This window comes from Saimiri boliviensis, chromosome 3 (genome assembly GCF_048565385.1).
Source record: "Saimiri boliviensis isolate mSaiBol1 chromosome 3, mSaiBol1.pri, whole genome shotgun sequence".
In the NCBI taxonomy this organism is placed as follows: domain Eukaryota; kingdom Metazoa; phylum Chordata; class Mammalia; order Primates; family Cebidae; genus Saimiri; species Saimiri boliviensis.
Genome location: NC_133451.1, coordinates 29,937,705 through 29,965,636, shown reverse-complemented (window position 1 = coordinate 29,965,636; position 27,932 = coordinate 29,937,705). Strand labels below are relative to the sequence as shown.

The 27,932-nt window shown below is 33.7% G+C and overlaps 1 protein-coding gene across 5 annotated transcripts in view; it reads right to left on the bottom strand.

Moving 5' to 3' along the window:
• Nucleotides 1–27,932, bottom strand: part of PCDH7 (protocadherin 7) — a 416,910-nt gene that overhangs the window by 171,793 nt on the left and 217,185 nt on the right. Inside the window, exon 3 of one of the 5 annotated variants that reach the window (XM_074395980.1) lies at nucleotides 19,163–19,258. The exons of the other annotated variants lie outside the window; for them this stretch is intronic. Coding sequence (XP_074252081.1) covers nucleotides 19,170–19,258 — 89 coding nt within the window. The 3' untranslated portion in view covers nucleotides 19,163–19,169. The remainder of the gene's footprint in view (nucleotides 1–19,162; nucleotides 19,259–27,932) is intronic. 5 annotated transcript variants of the gene reach the window in all.

Genomic DNA, 27,932 nt, shown 5'->3' with positions numbered 1-27,932 from the left:
TAAAAAGTAATAAGAGAACAAAACCTGTCTGATATTTAAAAGGTATCATTCAACACATCAAGTATTATTTGTGCCAGGAAGAAAGCAAAACTATCACTTTATCACATTTCTGTGTTGTACGACTTATAATAAAATTCCTAGAGCACAATAGGTCTATTATTTCAGAACTGGTATTAATAAAACCCCATTTATAATGCACATAAAGCAGCAGTATGCACCACACTTAGAGTTCGGGCTCTGTAGTCTGACCACCAGGATAACATATTGGGTGAGGCCAAATGAATAACTCTAAGCTTCAGTTTCCTCATGTGTAATCAGATTGTTGTGTTGTGATTAAATTAATTAGCACATTATTTAAGAAGCAATGTCTGGCACACAGGAAGTGGTGGACAAATAATACTTACCTCTTTAATTTAGGTAAATTCTATCTGTGGAAAGAAAGGTTCGGTAAGGTAGTTTAAGGGCCTAATGACTCAGCTTCTAGATGCTGTAGATAAGTTTTGACTGCAGCATCCATAATTTAACTGCTATCATTATTTTTAAAAAAAGAAACAAAAACTTTGATTTTTGTTCATTTACATAGATAAAACATACTTTAAAATTATGTATTTAGATCAAATTTTCAACTACATGCATTCTCTCTCTTTCCATTCTCTCTTACTCTCTCTCTCTTTTCCAATCTCTCTTCCAAGCATGCTTAGATCTTGGGTACTTAGAAATTACATATACATTTAGAGATAAGGCTGAAGAAATGGCTTCTATATTTGTTCAACCTCTTTCATTAATCCTTGTTTCATATTGGCAGTCTACTCTGAATAGTTATAGGAGCCAAACATTTTGCTTCATTTGAGTTAGCAATTTCCTATATTGCGTTCTGGGTGTGTCCTTTAGTTCCTGAAGGATTCACGAAACAGGAACTCTCATTGCCCTGGGAAGCTTTGAGGAAAAAAAAAAAAAAAAAAAAAAAGACAAAATCAAGTTTCTTTCTTAACAAGAAATTTGCCACATAGGTGCAGCAGTATAGTTTCAAGGACAGAAACATGACTGGCATGTCTGAAAATGCCCAGGGACCCTTTATGCATTGTATAGGGGTGACAATCAAAATCTTTAACAAACTGGTACGGCAAGGGCATGGAACATTCAGAATGGACATTGGCTGTAAATAACCAGTAAGTCTAGGCTCTGCATTCCGGCCTAAAACAGCCCTGTCTCTAAAGCTGAAATGGCTCTTTGTTCCTGGTGCAGTGCTTTAAACAAAACGGGCTCTCAGTAAATATTCTCTGACCAAGAGTACATACAAAATGTTATAAAGGGAAGAAAATATTATAATTTCATGCAGGATCCTGAAGCTGTTACATAAGCTCATAAAAAGTGATAATGTTTGGGAGTTTAATGTATGAATGAGTTGTCCAGAAAGAGAAGACAGAAAAATTGTAACAGGGTAAAGGAAACAAGATGTATACAGGCACATGCATGCTTGAGAACCTGGAGCTGTCCTACGCTACTGTAGAGTATCCTCTGCCAGTTTCTGTTTTTCAGTGTTTCATGAGACTTATGTTAACTGAGGTGACATTCTTGTTCACATAGAGACATGAAAACTGTCAATTGTTAGGCAGTTCTTTATTAAGGCTGGATTCTAAGTAACTGGCAAGTGAACTTAATTAATCTTTCAAAATTCAATGATTAAAATATTAAAATTAAAATGTTCTTTGTGCACAAAAGAAAGTATCCACAATAATGTGTTTAGAAAGTTAAGGGATGAGAAGCAGGGAGGTTAGGGATGATTTTAGGAGATTAAAAAGAAGATTCTGATCATGAGCTTTGCTCAAGAACTCTCCAACCTTGGTCTGAAGGCTGAGTTGTCCTGTCCTTTTTTTTTTTTTTTTTAATTCTGCCATAATATCCTTTATATATAGCTATAATCAATTTTTTCTATGATCAATTTTTATGTTCTTTTCACTGTGTCTTGAATTTGTGTAGGACAAGGACTCCATGTGGTTAATTTTTGTTTTTATTACTGGAAGCTAAACAGTGCTTGAAACAGTGTCCACTCAACAAATATTTGCAAAATAAAGTCACAGAGGAACAGGGGAGACAACAGTGGAGACCACATTGTGCTTATTACTTGGCTTTTAGGGGCACATTTTAAATGAAATCAAGGAGGTACATGTATTCTTTAAATATATATTGAGAGATTTTTCAGTCAATGATAATGAGCTGTGAATACTGGTCCCTCTACTCTCAGGGCTTAGTCTCTTGGAAGAGTGAGACATTTAAAGCAATTTTTGTATGAGTTATGAGATAAGCTATGCTAGAAGTGTGCATGAAGTACACCTCAGCCAGTTCCCATCACTCAATCCAGGGCAAAAGTTGGCAAGGATTTGTCTTAATTGTGGGGAGTACTATAGATTGGGCACCAAATGTTCAGACAGAGACGATGGATACCTCATTTCTTAAATTCTTTGATTCCTATATGAGGTTTGGAAAATGCTACTCAAAATATTTGGCTCAGAAGGCTTATGTATGTAAATATGCTCAGTTTGAATGTAACGTAAATATCAAGGGAGAGACAGAAGAAAATATAACAGCACTTCTTGGATCCCAAGAGCTTCTATAGAACCCAGTGCTTTCTCTAATAGGATCCAGTGATTTCTACCATTGAAAGTCCACTTCAGTTTGTACAACTGTCTGTATTTGCCACCAATTGGAGTCTGTGTAATTTTCATGCAAAAGCATAAACTATAATTTTAAATAGAGAGAGAAAGAGAGAGAGAGAGCAAAGTCAGAACAACATCATATGCAGACTATCCATCGAAGAAAATAATAATAACCATGAGAATTGCTTGATTCTAAATGTGTAGGAAATTCTATTTGGCCCAATTTTAGAAACTATCTATCGCTAGCTATTAGGGTCTTTTGTAATTAGGTTTTGAAACTAAGGTCTGGAATTACAATTCATACAAACCGAATAACCAAGAGGATAAAAATCAATTGTTTATGACTGATTATTTTTTTTTGCAGTGTCAATCATTGCTTTCCCTTCTTGCAATTCAACGTTCTTCTTAGCCACAATTCTTATAATGATTTAAAACATCTTTTTAAATTATAATTTTGGGGTAAATTATTTTTACATCCACATTTTATTTATATTGGCTAATTTTAAATATCCAGCATATAGAAATAAAACAAATTTAAAACTAGCTAAGATGTTTAAAGTTTTTAGCACAATTCTATAATTTTGCAACAAGAAAACTGAGGAATAAAGAAGTTGACACATTGCTTAATTTATTTCCTAAGAAAAAATTAAAATGGTGACTCTCAGTTTCCATTTTGATGCTCTTCTTACTAAATTATATTCTTTCACAATAATAATAAGATTTTGTCCTTTAAAGCAATTTAGATAACCTAGATTTTCATTTACGCTTTAATAGTAATTTGTTGCATGGCCTAAGAAGACTTTTATTCCCTATTTACAACAAGGTCAACTCTCAACATAGTTTTGATTCAACAACTGACAATATGGAACCTTTGCGTTAAAGTTGGTGAAGAGTCTATATGTAATTTTCTCCTTCCAGTTTTTCTTGAAAGTTAGAAGAAAAGCACATCCCTGCTTACTCAGTTCATATTCCACTCCCTTCAAAAAAAAAAAAAAAAAAGACGAACAAAACCCCCCAAAAAATGTGTTTCTCTTCCTTTACTTTCATACCCAAAGGCCTCCAAATTTTTCTTGTAATTTAAGAGCTATTACTCTGTATTTTGGGGCTAACATATAAAACCACCATGAAACACTTTATGGATATTAAATTTTGTCACAGAAACAATGACACCTATCTCTCATGAATCATTAAATGAATCTAATGAAAATATTTTTGTCCTGAACACCATTACGGATGGAAAAAAAATGTAACATGCTTTTAATCCAATAGAGACATTTAAGTATGTATGACTCAAAGTTCAAATGGTAAGTTATAACTTAAATAGAAATTCTGACAGTGTTGTTCTTGCTTGCAATAATATATGCTGATTGGAGAACGGCGCTTTACAATTACTTGGAGAGTAACTTCCAAGCTCTGACATCTAACCAGCAGCAGTCAAGAATCCGCAATGAAAATCCTTTGATTTAAGCAGCCCTTGCTTTGGAAATCTGATGAGTTATAATGCTGATGGTCAGAAGCAGCATAGCATGTTTAACAAGGCCAGGTTACCTATCTAAATCATCTTGTGTGCACTGAAGATTAATTATCCTGAAAATTCCAAGAGAAAAATGCATTTTCACTCTGCAGAAATACTGTTAGATGAAAATGGGCATCCTGTCTGAATATTGCTTGAAGATTATCCATAATAACTTGGCTAGGGCTGCTTCTGAACATAGGAAAATACTACCTTCTTTTAAAAAAATATTTTAAACGTTTTCTACTTGAAATACTATAAAACTTGAGGTATTATTTTCTTTTTCATGGCAAGAAACAGATGCAAGAACAGAGAAGGCAAAAATATCTAACATGACCATTTCCAGTTGACAAGTTTTGTACTTTCTTTAATTTCTTTAAGGCTGGTATAGAATCAGAAAGAAACCTAATTTGCACTGGAAGATTCGACAGCATGAGATAACATCTCTTGTGAGACATAAATGCTTAGAATTGTTAAAATCTTTTGTTTGCATGATTGGTGAAAGGTGATTTGATATCTTATCATGTGATCTATAGAGGGAAAAGCTTGAAGAAAAAGTGGAGGCTTGATAAATACTCTAGTCAAATTTAACAAAATTATTTTGATAACAGTTATTCATTGTACTTTACAAAAGTCTAGAAAAACTAAATTTCATGTTCTCTAAAATTAGCCGTCAATTTTTAATATGTCATCTTATATAACTAGAATTAAAAAAATACAGATTATTTAAACAATTCATATATCTGCATGCTTTGGTTGAACCAAATCGCTTTATCTACCGGTTTTGAGTCAGGTATAAACATAAATTTACACTGCAGAAAACATTTCTCCTATTTTATTAGTCTATATAAATTAATGTATAATTAAAATGGAAATTGCTGTACCTTAAAGACCATGTACTAAATACACCACACAAGAATTGCAAATCATATTAGAATATAAACCAACAGAAATAAAGAGTTGCCGAATTTAAAATAACTGAATGCAAGCTAATTAACATATATTCATTTCCCATAGATTCTAGAGCATGCCTGCTAAGATTTCACACAAATCTTAAGTGCTTTGTGTGAACAAGCATGGCACAAAATGTGAATTAAAAAGTAAGCACTCAAGCAAAACTTACAGCAATAACTCTGAATATCGCTTACTTTCCCTAAAATAAAATCTTAGCCAATGGAATACAAAGGACCTCTCTACTCATCAAAACTGGGAGCAGCATTAAAAAAGAACAAACAAAAAACACCTAAGTAGTTCATCTGTAAAATGTGGAAAAGGGAAAGGACTTCTTAGTTTGTACATGAATTGCCTGAATGAACAGAAATGGAAGTAGAACAATTTCACTGCCATCTATTAAGTGCTGGTACTTCTGGTACTTCTAACTCTGTTGTCCAAAGATCTGAAACTGTACGTCTTCTGCTGCTATTTCTGCCCACCCCAGGGAAGTTTTTCTTTAAAAAAAGAAGTCTATTTGTGCTCCTCATATGCAAATATATAAAAAAATAAATGCAGTATGTCCCCAAATAAATAAAACTACTACTGCTGAGAAAGCTTAACATATCCTGTCACTTCCCCTATGGCAAACTAAAGCTGTGAATAAGACATTCCCCAAAGAAAATGAATTCTGAAGCACCAAGTAGATTCAGCTGTATGCCGTTATTGGAATAAGATCATATAAAGACAATTTAATGCTAATAGAAAATGCAATATTTTTTACAAAGCCAAATTATATGTATTTACTGAAGATACATCAAGGGAGCAAGATAAGACATATGTGTTTGAAATAGAAAGATAATATGTTTGTGTTTAATATATTGTAGGAATTGTCCTGGAATGGTTCATCCATGTAAAAATATGGCCCCTCTGATACTGCCAAGAACCATCAGAATCGGAGTCATCTTCTGAATTCACTCTTGTTCTTAAGAGCCGAGAAAGGCTTTAACTCATGTCAAAATTTCCCTCGGCTTGAAAAATTATTTTGGAAATGAGAAAAAGGGGCAGTTCACTTGGTTGCGCCTTTCCTCTTTTTCTCCTTTCTTGCATTCCACTCAGATTTGGCAGATATCGTAAATTCTAAAATGCACAGCCTATACCATCTTACTCCCTATGAGCTATAAAAAATGCAGCATTATGCAGCCACTCCATTTGCATTGTAATAGGAAAAAAATTTAACTGGCAGATTAGGTTCTATCAATTCAACCTAACACCTAGCACCGGGTCAAGGCACAAAGGAGGTGTTCTGTACTATTACTCACTGTTAGGTAAAAGTTTATTACAATGATGCAAATACATACTTGGTCTTAAGTAATCATGGAAAGCTCAGAGAACTTCATAATTTAGGCTCTCCAATAGTGAGAGGAAACATGTATACAGACACTGAGAAGATAGTATACTTCAAGAAGACAACTTGCCAAAGGTAGAAAGAACTGTAAAATCTTCAGTGACTTCCAAGCTTCAAAATGTATTCTTAGTCAACATATGGCATGTTATTTTATACTTAGAAGTCTTCGTTTTGATTGATTAGATTTAGGCCAAAAGCCAGAGGAATCTGTGAGTCAGCCCCTATCACATCTTCCTGATTACAGTTACCATTAGCCAAGGTTTGAGTTTTATATGATGGCTTCAATAGTGTACCGATGGCATACCCCTTCTGTGTTTCTCACTCTAACAGAAACTATAATGAACTTTACCTCACACACTTTCTGTGATTGGCAAATAATACTGATGACAACATGACTGGGTCCTCAGGCTTTTAACCTTCCTGGTGAAAGCCCAGCTGAGATGTTGCCACTTCAGCAGAAATAAAGAACAACAGGGCCACTTATCAAGATAAGTATTAATATGAAGTCAAGGCTCTTAACTGTAGTCTCAAATGTATCAACACCTCACTTATATATAATTGCCACTTTTCAAAATTATTTTTTTGAGACTAAGTCTCATTCTGACAACCAGGCTGCAGTGGCGTGATCACGGCTCACTGCAGCCTCAACCTCCCAGGCTCAAGTGATCTTCCTGCCTCAGCCTCCAGAATAGCTGACACTACAGGGTGCCACCATATCTAACTATTTTTTAATATTTTATAACAATGAAATCTCCCTGTGCTGCCCAGAATGGTCCCCAAATCCTGAGCTCAAGCAATCTTGTCACTTTGGTCTTCCAAAATGCTGGAATTATTAGCATATGCCACTGCGCCCATCTTAGAATTACACTTTTAACTAACCATCTTTCCACTTCAATTATAAACGTACATACATACTTCAGTGCATGCACACACAGGTACACACAGGCTTTAAATACTCTGAAGGTTAGAAATTTAAGAAAAGTATTACATAGGCTGTCCAACTTAGACAAGTCTAGCTGATACACCTTGGTTTGGACTCTGTAATAACTTCCCATTGCAGTGGCAGGAGTTTTGCCATAATTTTGTTATATTTCTGGAATTTCTATCAATTTGAGAGTCATTTGCTTATTAAGCATTTATTTAACTGCAGAAATATCTGTTTTAGGACCTTAATGGTCTTTCATAGATAAGAATTCAATTCAGTGTGTTTCTTCCAAGAGCAATTCAAGTCGTTCATAAATAAATGTGCATTTGTTCAACAGGAATCTGTTGCTCTTGTTATTAAGCTCCAAAGATGTGTGTTAAGTCAATGTAAGTGTTGACTAAGGAAAGGGAGAGGCAGATTACCAACGATGAAAAAAATATCACATTTTAAGTAAGAGATCAATGGGAGAGATTAGCATTAGTAAAACTAAGTGCTTAAAAGTTATTGAGACAAAATTTCAAACACCTCCTTATGGGCACGTTCTGTCTGACTAAAAGAACAGCAGACAACTTATCCATACTTGCTACAACAGGTGAGATGAGCTGACTCTTTTTGCAGCTTAACGATGGCAGTAAAAACAATGAGGTGGCACTAGTTCAGTAGACCCATAGAAAAGCTGTATGCAAATGAAGCTGTATCAATTGGTAATAATCACATGTAGAAAGCAACCACCAATATTACATTTTTTTTAAATCATAAAAAGAAGTTGGGGAAAAGAAGGCTGTATTTTTGATAGATTTAGATATGTTTTGATCAAAATCAAACTATGACTAGGTGCCAAGGTTTTATGATATCTTTTTATAAGCTACTTTAGACAAATTTTAGTAAGATACAATATGAATGCAACTCATTAATTTTAAAAAGTATTATTAAGAATATAGTAAGCACTTTGTACACATTCCCACGAAAGAAATGTGACTATCTTCATTTGACAAGACAACATCTGCTGAGAGAGAAAACAGTCTCTTACAGATGTATAAATCCACATATTTTAATTTCAAGATCAAATAACAATTGTCTTCTTTTCTTCTTAATTCACATATTTTAGTCACCTAGACTCTTTAATGAAATCAACTCTAATGTTTTACATTCTATATTCACAGAGAGAGCTAACAAAGTTTACTCAGATTAAAACATAAGACATCTTAAAACTAAATTTTATTTCACATTTCCTCAACTCAGTAGATATATTTTTGGTCTCATTTATAGTCCTACTGTTATTTTCTCATTTCACATTGCATAAAATCAGGTGAATGAAACTGAGGTTCACATGAGAAACGAAAAAGGCCTTCTTAACAGCTAGAATTAATTTGCATCTGTAATACCCAGGAAAGTCCTGAAACAGAAAATAAGACTCAAAAGAAGATAAATAATATTTTGGTTAACTAATATTTTAGAATAAATCGCTCTCACCTAATTTTTAATCTGATGTTTACACTGTGATTGTTCCTCTAACAGTTAGTATAAAATATATACTACAATTTCTTCCCCAGATCTTTTCCATGACTATTATGTAAGAGCCCTCTCGAATATTACTCTAAAAGCATGGCTATGCCAAAGGAATTCCACTCACAATAAGCAGGAGGTAGCATTTTGCTCATTCATGAACTACCTGGTTTATTGGTAAGTCTGCATAGCAGTGCCTCTTTACATGACCTAGCCATAGCCAATTCTCATTTTCTAATTCATTCCCAAAAGCATTTCTCTAAGCCCACCTATATAGAGAATCCTATTTTAATGGCAAAATATTCTATTGCATCCATTATCCATGGTATCTCCTTGGAGATAGCATCTCCACATCGCACTGGGGAACTGATACTTTTATAAATCAGTAGGAAATCTTTCCTCCTTCCTTCTTCCTTTTCCTGCCTTCCCTCCTTCCCTCCCTCCCCCTTTCTTTCCATTTCTGTATAATTTCTGCATGAACCATTGGGAACCTAATGTAGGTTACTATGTTATCATTTCACAGGTGAGAAAATAGAACACAGAGTGGTCAGACTATCACAATTTAATAAATGGCAATCCTGTGTAAGCACTTGGCTCTCCCTCTTACTCATTGATTAAGCATATATCCTTTTTCATTTAGGATTTTTGCTAAATAAAATGGAAGCTCTAAATTATTGATTCAAAGTGGAAGAGACAAATAAATAACAACTACCTACCAAAATAGATGAAGGCACACATTTATAGCTCTGTAAACTAAAATAAAAGGCAACTTAATCTGCAGTTTAAGTATCTAAGTTTTATTACTTTATTTTATAAAGTTAATCCTTACTTGTTATGGTCATAGGCACTAATCTGGTTCTTTAAAATTGATTTAATGCCATCAGGCTTCTGGAAGAAAAAATAGTCTATACATTTTACTTATGAACACGATATTCATACAACTGCAGGAAACATACTTTTGTACAAACTCTAGTCATGCCAAAGTAAAATCTGTAACATGTAATAATAATAGTTCATGTTTTACTTTTGCCAAAAATCCTCTGATAAGAAGTTACACTTTTTAATTGTACTTTTTTTCTAAAAAGATATAATTCATCAAATAAGACAAGACAATATATATCTCTGATATTTGGACTTTGAGAGCCCAGAAAATAGTTCATCACTTTAATTGGTAATGGTGCTGCATAAATCACACATTTCCTTAGAGCAAGCCATTCTGAAGTTTTACAGTTATTTACAATAAATCATTGGATTAGAAAAAGACCTTCCAATTGCTAAAATGTTCCTTTTAGTGTCCCTCAATTTATGAGCAAATTTCAAAAAAAAATCATTCTTATTACTGAATCTCATAAATACAACTGCAGGTAAAAGTTAAACAATATTAAAGCATTACTGAAACCCTTGAATTATAACATCTTTGAAAAATCTAGTGATTTCTATACCAAGTTGTAGATGATTCAATACTTTCTTAAACTTTCAGAACCATTTAATTTTGTTAAACTGGTGCTTTAAGCTTCACCCTACTGAAGAGACAAGCTGGCTCCTCCACCCCTACCAAAGGGCTAGCAAATATTGCTCTGCTTAAAATGGATGTTATTATCTACTAAGCAAAATGCTTTTATTCTTTATTTGTTCATGAAACTTTTTATTTTCTTAAAAATTTAATCTAAAATTTATAATAAGAGAATTTGATTTTGTCTTTTCTGGTCACTATTTCAATAATGGCCACAGTTTATTTATGAAATGACTGGTTTGCTTTTTCTTGGTTAATTTAGATAAATATCAAAATTCTTTAAAAGAAACAAAACACTACATTATGTCCCATAATCATTTACTTCAGTTGCAAGCTACTTCAATTTCCAGATTGAATTAATTTATTTTGTTAAATATTATTAAAACTTTAGAGTGTTTTGTCAAAAATACATGAACATTTTTTTCTTAAGATAATGTTATTCTAAAAACTAAAAGTGAACTGTTAAGAATTTTATTAGGTGAAATATGTTTTTTATCTGAAGTTATTATTTAAATCTCCATAAGTTATTAATTATCATTTAAATATACATGGATGTATTTCTTTTGCTATTATAATATCCTTATAACACCATTAAGGCAACATCAATGACCAGAATAGATTGTGTTTCCTTTGATAAATATTTGATATAATCCTATGATTACATGCCACTCACATATGCATGAAATATATTTTGGAACTATAAAGAAGGGCGAATCTGCCCGGTTAATTATCTGAGACATCTACAGATGGGCCCTTGGTTTCTTTCCACCTTCAATACATTTAATTTCTTGTGTTTCCACTCCAGTGGCAAACTAGCTAACTACCTAAAAGTTAAAAGTATTTTTTAAAACACTGTAACCTCCTTACTCACTGATTATTTTCACGTGCATATAGTTTGTTCTGCCTGGTTTTGATCTACCTTTTCCACTCTTTCCTCTCTTATATAAATACCTTCCATCTATCATAATTTAGCAGATATTTTCAGTCTTTGAAGCATAATGACAAGTTTTTTAAGTTCAAGTGCCATAAAACACATTCAAATGATTTGAACAGTGCCTCATGTCTCATTCATACTGAGGCTAAAAATATTTGGAAATGATCCACTAACTTAATATGATCCAGCAGAGTTAACAGTAAAGCAAATTAATATGTTAGTTGAAAGTAACTTTTTCCATTGATTTCCATGAAAAAATTAGAACTTCAGTCCCCTGGAAGAAAATTTCTTATGGTTATATATAAAAAGACTCTTAACAATGTAAAGCTTATTTAATTAATATCTTTAAAAACATACAATATGAAATGTTCTTTTGAGAACTAGTTCAGAAATAAGAAGAAAATCCATTAATAGTATGGTGCTTACTGGGGAAAAAAATCTTTAAAAATAAATGATCCAAAACACCTTTTAAACCAATTACCCCACCCAATGTCAATTTTTGTTCCTATTATATAAAGGGAGATCAGTAAAACTGTTGCATTTCAGCCAAGCTTACCCTCATGAAAGTGTCACGATTTCAAAATTAGATCCACATTTTCTGGTTGTTTAAAAAATATTTTCTTGTATTTTCTTTATTACTTGATCACACTGGCTTATGTTGTTATTATACTCAACTAAGATCACAAAGAATCAAAACTGTGAGTAATATTTCCTATTGGTGTCTGAGGACATTTTTTCTCCTGACAAATAAATAATATTCCATTTTCATCAGTGAATGTGCTTGTGTTTACAATTCTCTTTATTTAATTGAGGTCCGTTGTCCTGATTAGAGTGGACGGGCAAGCTTAAATAATGATGGTTGAGTCCGGTTAATGTTTATGATTGGATATCTTTGGTAACTTGCTCCGTTTTATTTGTTATAAACTCTAGTGGTGTTAAAATCTGTGGTAACCAGAGCTATGAGACAGTGGTAATAAGCTCATGTTATGCAGCTCCCAATTTTAAGTTGGAATATATATATATATATATTCTTTTACTGTTTTTACTTATGGCAAGAATTGTTAGTAGATTACAAAGAGTATTTGTAATGTCAAGCTTTACAAAGGGATGCTGACCTCCATGTTCCTTCAGGAACACAGCAGGCTATGCTACCTAGTGTTTTTCTGTTTCTTCTAATACAAAATTGGTTGTTTGTCTTCCTATTTCATCCTGCTGATTCAAGACAAGTAGTGCATCCAAGGATGCAAAAGAAAGCCTCAACTCACCAAGATCTGTACTTTAAAGCAAGCTACTACAGTACATTTGGTTACTCTGGACTGAGGTTCAGAAAATCCGGATCACAAGTGTCTCACTAAGTGACCTTGAAGAAGTTAACTAGATTTCAAAAGGAAATTTTCATAATCCCTACCAGCTAAAATACTTCATGATTCTATGTGAATGTTTTATATTCTATAGCTTAATGCATTGAAAATAATCATTAAATTACTTTTGCAAATGATCTTTATTCTAGCTTTTATTACAGTCAGTTATACTTCAATAAAAAGTAACATTCAAAATGAAGATACAGAGTATAGTCTATAGATAACAAAAAAAGTGAATTCCACAAATGAAGATTAGTAGCTTTTTATTCAAAAAGGCAGCTTTGGTAAGGTAAAGCACTTTACTAGAACACTACAACAGTGGCTAACAAGTACATGACTTACTTTAAAATTCTAAATCATCAATTCCAATAAAATCTTTGATAATTATATCACTGAATCCAAGTATAATATTATTGATATTATTATGTCTGATAGTTATTATGGAACCACAGACAACTAGCATTAGAATTCATTTTAACTAAATGGCTATTTTATGAGGTCCTTTAACAATGGCGTTGGCCTGGTATGGTGGCTTACGCCTGTAATCCAAGTACTTTGGGAGGCCAAGGCAGGAGGATCACTTGAGATCAGGAGTTTGAGACCACCCTGGTCAACATTGTGAAACCCTGTCTCCACTGAAAATACAAAAATTAGCCACGTGTGGTGTGCGCACCTGTAATTCCAGCTACCTGGGAGACTGAGGCAGAAGAATCCCTTGAACCCGGGAGGCAGAGGTTGCAATGAGCTGAGATTGCACTACTTCCCTCTACACTCCAGCAACGGAGAGAGACTCCATCTCAAAAATAAATAAACAAATACATACATAAAAATAGTGGCCTTGAGAAACTGTCAGGCAATCTAGATTTTAACATATTTAAGGATGCAGATTTCACAACAGAGACTATTCTATGTATCAACCTTTGCTGAGCATTTTCTATAGTAATACATATTATTCTTATGTGGAGTCAGTCTTTTCCCCATGTTATCCTATTGGCTTTCAATCTGCTATTAGGAATCACAAAGGATGAGTGGAATCCCTCATCTCTCTTATGAGTTAAAGTATTCCAAGTATCTAAAGTGGCTGTCCTCTCCTCAACCTGTCTTCCTTAAAAGCACCAAACAGTTTCCTGGATTCACGTATTTTTAAGGATCATCTGTATATACCTCAAATAAGAAAAAACATAGAAATTTAAATATTATAATAATCATCAAAATCTTTCTTTTTGAATGAGAAGCATTCTTAGAATTTATGATACAAGTTTGTGACATAAGAGGTAATGGTCACAGCACTCCATGCCACTCAGTCAAAGCAAGCTCTCAGACTCCTTTTTAAGAGATAGCTTCAGAAAGAAAAATAAGTCAGCACATGTTACCACTAAAGATTACATCCGTGATTTAGCTCAGTCTCCTTATTTTGCAGCTGAGGAAACCCTGCTCCAGGAAGGTTAAATATAGTTTCTTGGCAAACCTAGAACAAAATCTCAATTTATAAAATTCCTAGTCCTCCATATTCTGTAGAAAGTTGGATTTTACCTTAAAAATTTTAGTCCAAATCCCGCATTTAAATGACATTAGTGAGGTCTTGAGAGGTTAAGAGATTAATCCCTGTCTTCTATGATACTAAAAGACAAAGTGAAAGGTATCAAATTGATCATGTTCACATGGCATACTCCTTCAATAGCAGTGATAGCAAAGCAGATACCACTTCCCTCTTGTTTTAAGAATATGACCTAAAAATCTTATATATAATCAAATATCTAAAGGGTATTCCTTTGGAAACTGAATGTCAAAAAGCAATATATTCATACAATGTACAAAGAAACATTTAGTGCCATAGAGAAAAAATTTACCTCAGCCCTGGAGTGCCTGAGAATACTGTACAAAGTCAAACAATATAATTACCATATGGAAGACCTTCATTAAGATTATATAGGTTCATAATATATGAAGCACATTTGAAAATGGAAGTCTTCGGTAGGGTCAGAAAAAAGGGATGTGGCATAAAAAGTGTTCTCTGCCAGAAAATTAATTAAATTTCCTAGTTCTGGAAAAGGCCGTATATTCTGCATAGACACTACCTGAAAGTCAGATCTGCAGGGCTTGCAGAGTGTGCTGTAATCTACTCGCAAATAGGATGCACCAAGGGATATTGACAGCAATTTGGCATCTCTAAGAGTTCCCATAAATGAAGAATTTACTTTGCAGTAAATTCTGTTAGGGAAAGCGCAGATCTGACAGCTCTTGCCTTACACACCTTTTCATCTTATTTGCTCTATTCTGCCCTCCATGTAAAAATATACTATATCTTTATACATGAGATCATATTATCAGTCAATCAAGTCAATTACTTGCATTCAAAAAATAGTTTTTGTTTGGTTTTGCTTATCTTATACTTCCACCGATATTATATCCACTTAAGGATATTATATTTTGTACTGTGAAATTTTTTAGAATGATGAATGGGCTTCTTAGGCAAAGAAGCACCTCAGGCACCCAACTCAAACTAAAATATGTATTCAAGTAAAAAGTAAAGACTGAAAGTCTTTCTTCAAATTGTATTTTAAAAAATAATTGTTTTATACATACTTGTATTTATATACTGTATCCTATATAAACCACACCTCTAAGAAATTCATGTCAAAGCCATATGCAACTTTAAACTGTACGTTTTTTTTTTTTTTTTTGGAAGGTGTTCAAATGAAATTGCTAGTTTCTTCAAGCTGACCAAATATAAGAATATACACTGTGGGAGCCCATGTTGAATTTCTTGTTTTGGGCAAGACCATTTTCACCAACTAAGAAAATGAAAATAACCAGAATACTAAAAAGATTTGCAACCAAGTAACATAGAAAAATTAGAAAGACTGGGGCTATAAACCAAAAAAGAATATTTAGAGAGACATTAGATCTCTAGATATTATGACGTAGCGTCTGTCTGAATTTAGGTCTAGAAATACTTTCGTTTAAAAAAGAATTAGAAATTATTCTGTGTTTCCAAAAGGGAAAACCAAGATAACTGGATGCAAGATACAGGAAGCTTGATTTGGCTCAACACAAGAAAAAGCTGGAAAGTCAAAGATGTCCAAAAGAGGAGCCACCTCTGGACTTTGCATCACTGAAATTATTCAAGTAGGGATAAGCAGGTCTTATAAACTGTTCAGGGATGCATGCGCAATCTAAAACAAGATTTGTTGACCACTGGTAATCTCTATCCACTCTTAAAATTTCATGACTAATTCAGCAAACACGTATTCTATGCTTCAGGCACTCTACATAAAGAAAAGTAGATGTATGATGATACTTTTATGTGTAAAACTAACAGATTAGTTAGTGTTATGAATATCTTGGTAGAGAATGTGGGGGGAGGGATGTTTGGACTTAGTTTCCCAGTAAGCCCTGTCTCAATGGTATTCTCTAGGCACAACTATTTTAATTCTAATGCTTCAGACTGTATAGTGCTCTCAAGAAAACTGTTGTCACAGAAAACTTCCTAAAAACATACAGTGTACACAAATAAATGCATCTTAACTTGCCCTTTTGCTTTTCAGTCATTTTACCTCAAAGGTTTTTCTAAGAATGAGGAAACACAAACTCGTAAAAAAAACTTCTTTCTTTCTACCTGCATTGATTTTTTTTCCCTCCTAATTTTAATTCATATTCTTTAAAAAACAAAACAAAAAACAAAAAAAAAAAGAAAAAACGGAGTTTCGTTCTTGTTACCCAGGCTGGAGTGCAGTGGCAATATCCTGGCTCACCGCAACCTCTGCCTCCTGAGTTCAAGCAATTTTCCTGTCTCAGTCTCTCAAGTAGCTAGGACTAAAGGCATGTGCCACCATGACCAGCTAATTTTTGTGTTTTTAGTAGAAACAACGGGGTTTCACCATGTTGACCAGGATGGTCTCGATCTCTTGACCTTGTGAATATTCTGACAAATTGTTTTCCTATTCAAGCATATTCCCTTTATTTTCCTATAATCTCATGTACAATTTTTTGTTATTTCGTTTCCTCGTATCTTTAAAATTTTTGTTTGAATTTTCTTCTTTCTGTGTGAGCTATACATATTTCTGTGCTCCCTTTCCTGCTATTAGATTTGATAAATGTTACAGGATTTGAATTATCAATTTCTTTTTCTGGGGATGCAATTATTTTATATTGACTAAGTTTGTAGTTACAGGTCTTAAATCTGAAGAGAAATTATAAATTATTTCTTATAGAAAATATATTGAGTAATCTATGAAGCTAATAATGGCCAAGAGCAACAAACTAAGAAGGGAATAAAACCAAAGTAGAGGGAAGAATGGGTGAGGGGAAGGGCCCATGTTCACATGAAGATGAATGGCTCTTTTGTAAACATTCACTCATCTAATCAACGGTTAGTGAGTAAAAAATACTGTGGACATTGAAGAGCTCATAAAAGATAAGGCAGGCCGGGCTCAGTGGCTCACGCCTGTAATCCCAGCACTTTGGGAGGCTGAGGTGGGTGGATCATGAGGTCAGGAGTTCAAGACTAGCCTGGCCACCATGGTGAAACCCCGTCTCTACTAAAAATACAAAAATTACCTGGGCATGGTGGCTGGTGCCTGTAATTCCAGCTACCCAGGAGGCTGAGGCAGGAGAATTGCTTAAACTGGGACCCGGGAGGCAGAGACTGCAGTGAGCAGAGATTGCACCATTGCACTCCAGCCTGGACTGCAAAGTGAGACTTCGTCTCCAGGAAAAAAAAAAAAATGCAAGAAAAGATAAGTTAGAATTATTGACCTCTAGTAACTCAGAGTTGAGCACGAATGAGAGAACTGTTTTCCTGGGGAGAAATGAGGAGAAGCTATATAAGGCATGCCCCACTTTGGTCAATCCTGAGTAATCTTGGCCCCTCTTGACTTCGTCAAGTCTGAGTTTTCTTACCTATTATATAAAATGAATAATAATTTCTAACTCATAGTTTCTTTGTGCATATGAATTAAGGAAATGGAAGTGAAGCTCATTAACACTGTGCCCATACACAATAAATCCTCAGTACATGGTTGCCTTTATTATTTTTTGTGTGTAAATTTTCCAAATAGGCACAGGTAAAGTGCCTTCCAGATGGAGAGTCCTAGCCGTGCGAAGGCCTGTGGACATGAAAGATTGCACCCTCTGAGAAAGATGCAGAGCACAGAGCGCAGTGCACGTTCAAGGTTAAAACATAACATAAAGACAAGAAATGTGGGTAGAAGTGAGATCATGAAAGATACTCAGTGATCAGAGCTTTATCTAATAGAAAGCCATACATTTCTAAATGAAGATTAATGAGCCAGACTAACATTCATTACCTTTCCGATTTCTCCAGTATTCCAATACACTCAAATACAGTGGAAAAATGAAATACGATCTTTTAATGTTTGGTGAAAATGCATGTAAATTGAAATGCTTTGCTTTGTTTGTGCACACAGAGAAGTCTTAATTATGCTACTGTTTTAAAGAATACTACAAATAATGCTGCTATACACATGCACACCCATAGACACACTATTTTTCTAAGTCATCTGCCAAGAATCTTCCTAGCCCAAAGGTAGCATTTTAGTCATGTGTCTTAAGCTGAGAGAGTCACAACACTGTAATGCAAAGTCTGATACATCAAAACAAGCCCCTGCAGGAGCTGGGAGGACTCGTTCGGCTAGTGAAGAAAGAAGTCATGAAGGTGGGTGTTTCCTGGTGAGTGTTCATGTTTTATAGGTTATGACTGTGCTGGAGTTTGAGCCCTAAGGGCCTAGCTCCTTTCAAAATATAGCACCCTGAATGAAGAATACCTTGGACTGAATCAACAGTCCCCTCTGTCTCCCTCAAATGCCACCAGCTGAGTTGACAAAGAAAGTTGCAGAAAGTAATTAGCATGCATTCAGCTCTCACATCTGAATGGCATAGCTTTGTAGGGTATTTACATTTATTTGAACTAGCTTATCCCTAATTTTCTATAACCGGATGAGTATTATAATTAAGTGCATAAAATTCTGTGCACTGCTTTTGAAGATGCAAATGTTATTTAATTTTGTAATAAAATCTACAGAAATATTCCTGTTTTATACTTTCAAAGGTATGTTATGTAACAATTGTTTGTAGAATGTTGAAAGTGGCATATTCATATATAAAAGTTTCATTTCTTTTAAATATATTTTGTTGAGGAAACTGCATAGCAACTTTCCCTGAGAATTATATCATTAAATCTTCTAAACTCTTTACATTTAGAAAAATCTACCACTATGTAGGGATTTAGGTAATGTATAACATGGTAAAATATATAAACTCAAATTGAACAATTCTTCCATATGGAAAGGTCTGTGTAGTGGATGAAAATTATCTTGTAAATGTAAAAGAGACAGACTAGTAATGGAGAATGCAGAAGAGGGGCAGCTACACTGTTTCATGAGAACCACCATACCTGTTGATTAATGGAGAGGCCTTAACAGCACTCTTCTTCCAAGCGTCTTGCCATGAGGAAAGGGGAGGAAGGGAAAGGTAGTGATGGCAGCAACACCTGGGGAAGGGAGATGGGGAAATATGTAAAGGGAAAATCAGCAGCCCCTACACAATGGTGTCCATCCTCAGACCTCGCCAATAAAACAACTTCCGAAAACCCTGAGCTCGTTTTCTTTCTTCTTTTTTAAAAATCTATATAAATTTCAAAGACAATCCAAACAAATTCATATTTTGAAATGTGTTAATTTGAACAGTCTTACTACTATAATTCTCCATGTCCAGGGACACAGTTGGCTGCTACAAAATGAGCCACCACCTTATCCTCACTCTCAATTAGGCAGGATATTCATATATGAGCATAACTTTTTTAACAACAGAAAATAACTGTAAGATGATCCTAATACCAAGTAGATATGTGTTTTCTTTTTAACATACAGTAGGATTATTGTGTCATTCTGCCTCTACCCAGCTGTTACATAACTGTCTCACAATTCACCTTCCTTTTTGTGTTCTCCTAAGGATATGTAGTTTTGACGTGAAAACAACTTCAACTTATTAACCTAATAAAAACAATTAAATTTAACAGAATCCCTATATACTGGAGGAGGTCAAAGGAATAAAAGTTTAAAAAGTTCATGTTTTAATTATTTTTTTAGACATGGTTTAATCTGGACTATACATACTTTTGAGAAGCATAAATATACAGAATTTTATAAAAATAATGTTCACCAAACAGTTGATGGAGGTAAACTATTTGAATTTTAATAGAGATTAGTTGTTTCAGTAACCTATACAATAATTCCACTGTAAAAAAAACACTGGTACATTTTTTTCTCTTAGAATTAATTTATTTTAAAAGAAATATTTAACTTTGCATATTTATATTTAAATGCAAATAATATATAAAAATGTTTTTCTTAAACTATTTAGAAAAGCTGTTATATACAGTGAAGTTAAACTTGCAAAAATAGATGTGTATTTTATGAAGAAAATAAGTAATGTAAAAAAATAAAAATATAGGAGAGAACTAGTTTTCCTGTGTGTGACTTCTCACACAAATATGTTTCTTAGTGTATTAGATACAGAAGGGCTAGGACATTGATGAATTTCTCTCTAAAAACAAGGCTATTCATTAATACATGTTAGCATTCTTGTTTCTAAACATGAATCTAACCTTTAATCCCACTGTTTGGGAAAGCAGTTATCACAAGAATCATAGGAGTTTGGAAAACAATAATCCTTTTCCTTTAGCCTTAATCCTATTTAGACAGGGTGTCTCCAAATTTCCCAGTGTTTCAATTCCTCTTATCTTTGACATACTGCTTACAATTAGCCAGCATATCTAGTTAAAATAACATGACCCACCTAAGGCTTAGGCAATAGTATTAGTCAGTCCTTGAGTTGAGAAATTTGGAAACTTTTCGGTTAACATAAGAGATTAACATCAGAGAATTCTGAAGGCATAAGTAGTATCTAGGTCCTCTGATGTAAAAGAAACAACTCAATGTAGCAAACATAATTTTTAACTGATATTATTGAACATATACTTTTTGCACCATTGCTTGGGATCCTATGAATTTCTATGATTTTGTATTTGACTTAAAATAATAACTGATATTACACGTAATATTTTAAAGTTTGGATCCCCTTTCGAACTTAAAAACTCTATATTTCAGTAGGATAAAATTGAAAAAATTAAACCTAATTTTTTGTACATTTAAATATTCCTCAGTGATTATTTTGGGATCAGAATTTTGTCTTTGGAAGAAGCAAATGTGGGAATCTCATAAGCCAAAAACCAAAAAGGAGAAGAATCCACATGCTCTTAATTTGTGGCCAGATCTTGCACATAGCATGAAATACAGCTTTTTAATTTTTGCATACGAGTCCCTAATACACTAAGACTTTATGTGTAGAAATTATTCCTTTGTCTTTAAGAAGGGTAGATTATTATGGGATGATATATTTATAAATTAGCACTGCACTGGGAGAGATTAAAAGTAATGAAAGCTATACTTACGAGAAACTATAAAAAGTAAATATATACACATAAAAGACAGAAAAACTCTGATAATTTATCAAGATGTAATAAGTAATATAAAAGAATTTTATAAATAGCAGAGTTTACAAATAACCAAAACAACATAGAAGGGTAACTCAAAAATAAATAAATAAATAAATAAATAAATAAATAAATAAACTGGAATCTTAAAATGTCAAATAAACCAGGAATAGAAAGTTAAGCACCACATGTTCTCACTCACATGTAGAAGCTAAAAACAGTTGATATCATGGAAGTAAAAAGTAGAATAGCGGATATTAGAGGTTGAGAAGGGTAAGCAGAGGAAGGGATAGGTAAAAAGTGTTATAGGATGCAAAATTATAGCTAGATAGGAGGAATAGGTTCTAGTGTTCTCTGCTATTGCAGAATGACTACAGATAGCAATATTATATTATATAGTTTCACATAGCTAGAAGAAGGGACATTGATTGTTCCCAACACAAAGAAATGATAAATATTTGAAATGGTGGACACATGCTAATTATGCTGATGTGATCACTATATATTATATGCATTAAAACATTGCTAAGTACCCTATAAATTATTACACAACAATTAAGAAATAAAATAAAATAACTGTTACAGTAGAGAATTGCAATTTCTGGATTGTTTGCACTAACTGTGGCCTGAAAGAAATATAAATTTTATGCATTTGAAAGGTAGAGACCAGGATAATAAAAGAATCCATCATCCCCATGAGGTATTTGGTAGGAATTTGGTATGGACAATGATATGAGATAGATTTTCACCTGGTAACAGTAACAAAAGGAAAATTAGCCTTATGATTTGTAAAAATAAGTAGATGGAGAGACAGTTTGTGATTGTTATTAAGTACATTGACAAGGAAGAGTTTGTAATAAGTTTGTTTTCCCAAAATGACAGCAATTATCTGCCACAAAGATGAATCAATATGATTTACATGGAAAATACTGTTGATCTGACCACTCTCTCTGTTCTTGGTAAAAATGTATGATCGTGGTAGAAGGACATATGGTCGACTGATATACAAGGCTGTGGGACTTAATAAAATAAGTGTAAAGAGCACATGCAACTGTAAGCAGAGCAGGCATTTGTTAATGTTCTCAAGGAAAGTGTTCTTTTTTTTTTCTTTATTTGTACTTTAGATTCTGGGGTACATGTTTAGATCATGCAGGATTGTTGCATAGGTACATGCATGGCAAGGTGGTTTGCTGCCTTCCTCCCCTCATCACCTACATATGGTATTTCTCTCCATGTGATCCCTCTCCACCATCCCAACCCTCTGCCGTCCTTCCCCTAGTCCCCTCCAACTGACTGAAGTGTGAGATGCTCCCCTCCCGGTGTCCATATGTTCTAATTTTTCAACACCTGCCTATGAGTGATATCATGCAATGTTTGATTTTCTGTTCTTATGTCAGTTCGCTGAGAATGATGGTTTCCAGATTCATCCATGTCCCTATGAAGGACACGAACTGATCATGTTTTTTGGCTGTGTAGTATTCCATGGTGTATATGTGCCACATTTTCTTTATCCAGTCTATTGTTGATGGATGTGTTTGGTGTTCTTTAGATGGGGTAAAACAATAAGGGCTGAGGCCAAGCACAATGGCTCACACCTGTAATCCCGACACTTTGGGAGGCCAAAGCGGGCAGATCATCTGAGGTCAGGAGATTGAGAACAGTCTGGCCAACATGGCAAAACCCCGTCTCTTCTAAAAGTACAAAAAAATTAGCTGAGGGTGGTGGTGTGTCTGTAATCCCAGCTACTTGGGAGGCTGAGGCAGGAGTATCACTTGAAGCCAGGAGGCAGAGGTTGCAGTGAGCAGAGATCGAGCCATTGCACTACAGCCTGGGCAACAGAGTGGGCCTCTGTCTCAAAAAAAAAAAAAAAAAAAAAAAAAAAAAAAAAAAAAAAAAGTTGCTAAATACTGAGGTGGTTAGGGATTAAAAGCAAAGATGTAAGAGGAGTAAATGTTATTCACAAGAGAGAGACTCTTTTTCACAGACTGGGTAGGGTATGTATAAAAGAATGACAGCATAAAAGAACTGCTGTAGAAAAAAGAAAAGTTTGTGGAAAGAGATGTCAAAACATCCTAAGGCAGCGTGGAGGGAGGGTGGTGGGTGAGAAATGGAGAGTCAGCGAAGTTTGTCCAAACAGGGTGAATCTTGTGGTGGAAAAAACAACAGATGGTGGGAAAAACAACAGAACACATCCTTGATAGGTAGGAGAGACACATTAAACATTAATATATCATATATTAATATATTACAGGAAGTTTAGTTAGGCACTGGGACCCCTGTTCTGTGCTTACATCTATAAACATTTATCAAAACCTGGTGTGTCTGGTGTAAGGATATACAAGAAGAGATTATTACCCTGCTGTGGCAACCTTCCCGACAACTGTATTGTTTTCCTTATCCTATCAGTAAGGTCTGTCTTAAAAGTAAATTTTCTTTAACAATTGAAAAAATAAGAGATTTTCATTCTGGGTCTGACTCTCAGACTTTCGCACAGTCTGTCGCATTGAGACTCAGGGTTTCTGTGACCATGGATAGTCTGGTATATTCCTCAGGGGAGGCCATGTTTTACGCAGAGACATTTCAGATTTTCTTTAATCCTGCTTCTTGCTAATAGTGGCTGAATAATCATCAAAAAGGGCATTTTAATCATCACAATGTCCTTGTTATAGGCATTGCTGGAGTGTGGAGGGGTCACTAACTGTGGCCTGATGGAATTAAGATCAGCTTTGGGTGGCAGCAGAAGTGGCAACATGAAGAGGAAACCTTTGCAAAGGAGGAATATCACATGTTTTCACGGGAATCAGGAAACTGCAGATATGCTAGTGGCTGATCCCCTTTAAACTGAAGAACAAACAGTATTTTCAAATTACAGAATATATAATCATATAAACCCTGGGTGATGTTATCAGTCAGGACATAAATGAGACAACATAAAAAAAAATAAAGAATATGTTTGTTTTAAAAATAAATCATTGTGTAGGCATCACCTGAAGCATTTTAAAAAAACTTACTAAGAATTATAACTGAATTAAGATGAAAGAATAGTTAATTATGAATCCTATATTTATCTCTTTTTTATTAAGCATTGATAGTGTTTCTGGTATTCCTGAGATTTAAATGCATAAGTTGCATAGCTTAATGGCAGTAAAAATCAGCTGAGTAAAACTGAAATTTTAAAAGTGTTTAAAATTACCAGCTTTAATAAATAATTGTACAATGAAGAAATTTGTAAATAATATTTAAAAATTAGTTGTAAATCTAAGCTATGAAATATATTACAATTGAATTTGAGATAACATACATGCACACACATATATGAAAAGTTGAAGTATTAATAGTAGCATATCATGTTTAAAATTCTGTAAAATATATAATTTCTTAAATCTACAGTAAATATTTTTCTTTTTAACTGAAGAGTCTCATTAATCTTATTTAATATTACACACTTCTTTTTAAAATTTAATTTTCATGACAATTAGAATGTTGCTGTCTATAACTCTGGAGATGAGATATATTTTTCTTAGGTGACGATTTTATTACAATTTCAAGATTTAGTTGCATTAAAAACATTGCAAAACACTCTTGGCAAATCTGTAATATTTTGCTTAATAGATTTCAAATTTCTAAATTTCACAAACATGCTCCCTAAAAATCTCACAATGTATTACCCTAATAGCATGACCTACTATGTCCTTTATCGTAAAAGCTAACAACCTACCTAGATACCTAGTTAACTGTTGATTAATGTATTGAGTAATATTTGCTTGCAATTTAATTTTAACTAATACATAATTTTACACAATGGAAATAATAAATATTCTAAATTTACTTTTATTCTAAAGAATATATTTTTCATATGAGATTTGCTCATTATCTTCCTGACTTATAGTTGTTTGTTAGAGTAAGTTTATAAAATAACAGAAAGTCTAAGTCGTCACTAGAACATCTACAGTCTCCCCCACTGGATTGGTTTATTAGTGTGACTATTTGGCTTTGTTAATCAACTAGTTATTGGGTGCTACAGGTTGCTTTAGTCAGTGGTCTCATGTCCTTTGGTTTCCAAGCTTCCTTTACACTTTAAAAATTATAGGGGACCTTAAAGAGCTTTTGCTTATGTGGATTATATTTGTTGATATTCATCATATTCAAAATTATAATAAACACATTTTAAAAATAATCAGTTATATATATATGTTTGAAAATTGCCACAATAAATTCATTATGTTCTGACATAATAATACATTTTAATAGAAAACTACCATATTTTAAAAATTGAGAAGAATGACATACTTCCACTTTTTGTTTTTGGCCTATCTCTTGAGTAATTATCTTACCATAGGAGAGCTGGATTATCCTCTCTGGTCTGAATTCAATGCGTTGCACTGACACAGGCATGTCACCTCAGGAAAATTCAGTTGTGCACTTGTGAGAGAATGAGAGTCGAAAGAGTAAATAATATCCTAATATTATCATGAAATGATTTTGAGTCCTGGAGTTTTGAGATCACTTGGCTTTGAGAACTGCCAGCTTAAGCCCCTTCAATACTGAGAGGAATTTTTTAAAAAGTAATAATAATCCTGCCCTCACGGAGGCCACACTGGAGCAAGAGGAGTGATACATTCATTTTTAAGACTCTAAGACATACGCTACTACCAAGATGTGATATGCAAAGAGCTATGGAAGAGATAGTCAGGAACCGTTCCCCAAAAAGAGTCAAAATTTACAGTCGAGTTTAAAGCAATGGTGTCCAATCTTTTGGCTTCGCTGGGCCACATTGGAAGAAAAATTGCCTTGGGCCACACATAAAATACACTAACACTAACAATAGCTGATGAGCCATAAAAAAAAAATAGCAAAAAAACTCACAATGTTTTAAGAAAGTTTACAAATTTGTGTTGAACCGCAATCAAATTCGTCCTGGGCCACAGGTTGGTCAAGTTTTGTTTAAAGAAAGAGTTGGCCTGCAGTGAAGAGATGCAGGTGGAAGAGGTTAAGACCATTCTGATGAAAGAAAGGCATGGCTAGATACAGCATGAGGCAATGGGAAGAACATGGTTTGGTTTGGTTTGTTTTTTTTTCCCTTGACAGATTTTGTTCAAATTGCATTTCAGCCACTCACTGGCTTCATGACTAAGTCAGTCACTTAAACTCTGTAATCCTTAGTTGCTCACTGGTGAAATAATGAAACCCACATAATAAAAATGCAGTGAGAATTAAGTGAAATGAAATATGCAAAGTGTTTTCGCTTGTGACAGTTAATTAGCACACCAGTAATATATTGGTTTTGTTGCATATTTAAAGAGAGTGAATTGGTTATCATGCTGAGAGCTTAGGGTGCAGTGATCTGGTACAGAGAGGACTAAAGTTATAAACAAGAGTGGAAAGGGTAGCAGTAAAGCGGAATTGATATGGAGGTTAAGATGAATGAAAGTGATTTAAAAACAGAAATATGATAATATAAAATAAACTACCTTGGGAACTCAGAGAATTTTTTCCTATGCAGACTTTAGCATACTCATAGCAAATCTTGACTTCTACCCAGTGTCAGCCTATCTTCTCCCAGGGAAAAAGAAAAAAAAAAAAAAAACCTGTAATTTTTAAAATGTATGCCAGAATCTTCAAAAAACAGAATAAAATGTGTAAAGAGTAGCATATTTAGGAAACAAAATTTACTCAAGACAGAAATATAATCTACCTCTCCCATTGCTTAGGTAGGTTGTCAGACCTGAATCTTACACCTGTCTTTGAAATTTGATTTCAATAATATTTTAGTAATAAGGGAATTATTGAATGAATATGCAAATAAATACATACTTCATTGTGTATCACCAATGTAGTAAGAATTCAAATTCATAATTGTGATTGTGTCAACTTGGGTTACTCATAAAGTTTACTAATCAATACCAACTTATCTAGAAAATAATTTTATTAAGGGCAGAGTACACGGAGAATGCTCACACTTTTCCCCATCGTCATGTCATCTTTGATCTTCAAGTTCCTGATGTCCCCAGGTCCTTGAGGAATAGAACATCTAAAAAACTGATTTTTGAACTACAAATAAAGATTTGCCATTGACACATATTAGTTCTGCCAATTAGGACACTGAAAGGAAGAAATTATACCTCATAGAGAAGCATGATTTTGAAATATAAAACACACTTCATCAAGGCTCTATAAAGAATTTAGGATTAGCAAGTTGAATTTCTTTTTTATAAAGTATGTTTTATACTAATCAATACTTTTGACTAATTTCTTTACTAACACAATTCAATGCAGATTAAGTTATCGGTAGAGCAAGCCAAAAAAATTAAAACACTAAAGCATGGGTAATAATGGAATTTGTGAGTAGATCCTTGACTTGAGTATTCATTTATTCATTAATTAACTCAACAGTTTATTAAGACTCTACTATATGCAAGACTCTGTCCTAGTTTAGCTGGATATATTACGGTTAACAAGAAAACATGGTTTCCGACTTCATGTCATCATGTAGCATAAAGTCTAGTAAGGTAGGATATTAACTAAATAAATACAGGCCTCCACCCTAGCCAATGTATTACAACAAATTCTAGAAATTATTTTCAAAAGAATTTTGTTTTAAAAATTACATATCATAAAACTTAAGCCAAACTTTTCACTTCATAATTTCTCACTTCCTGACCTTGTAAAT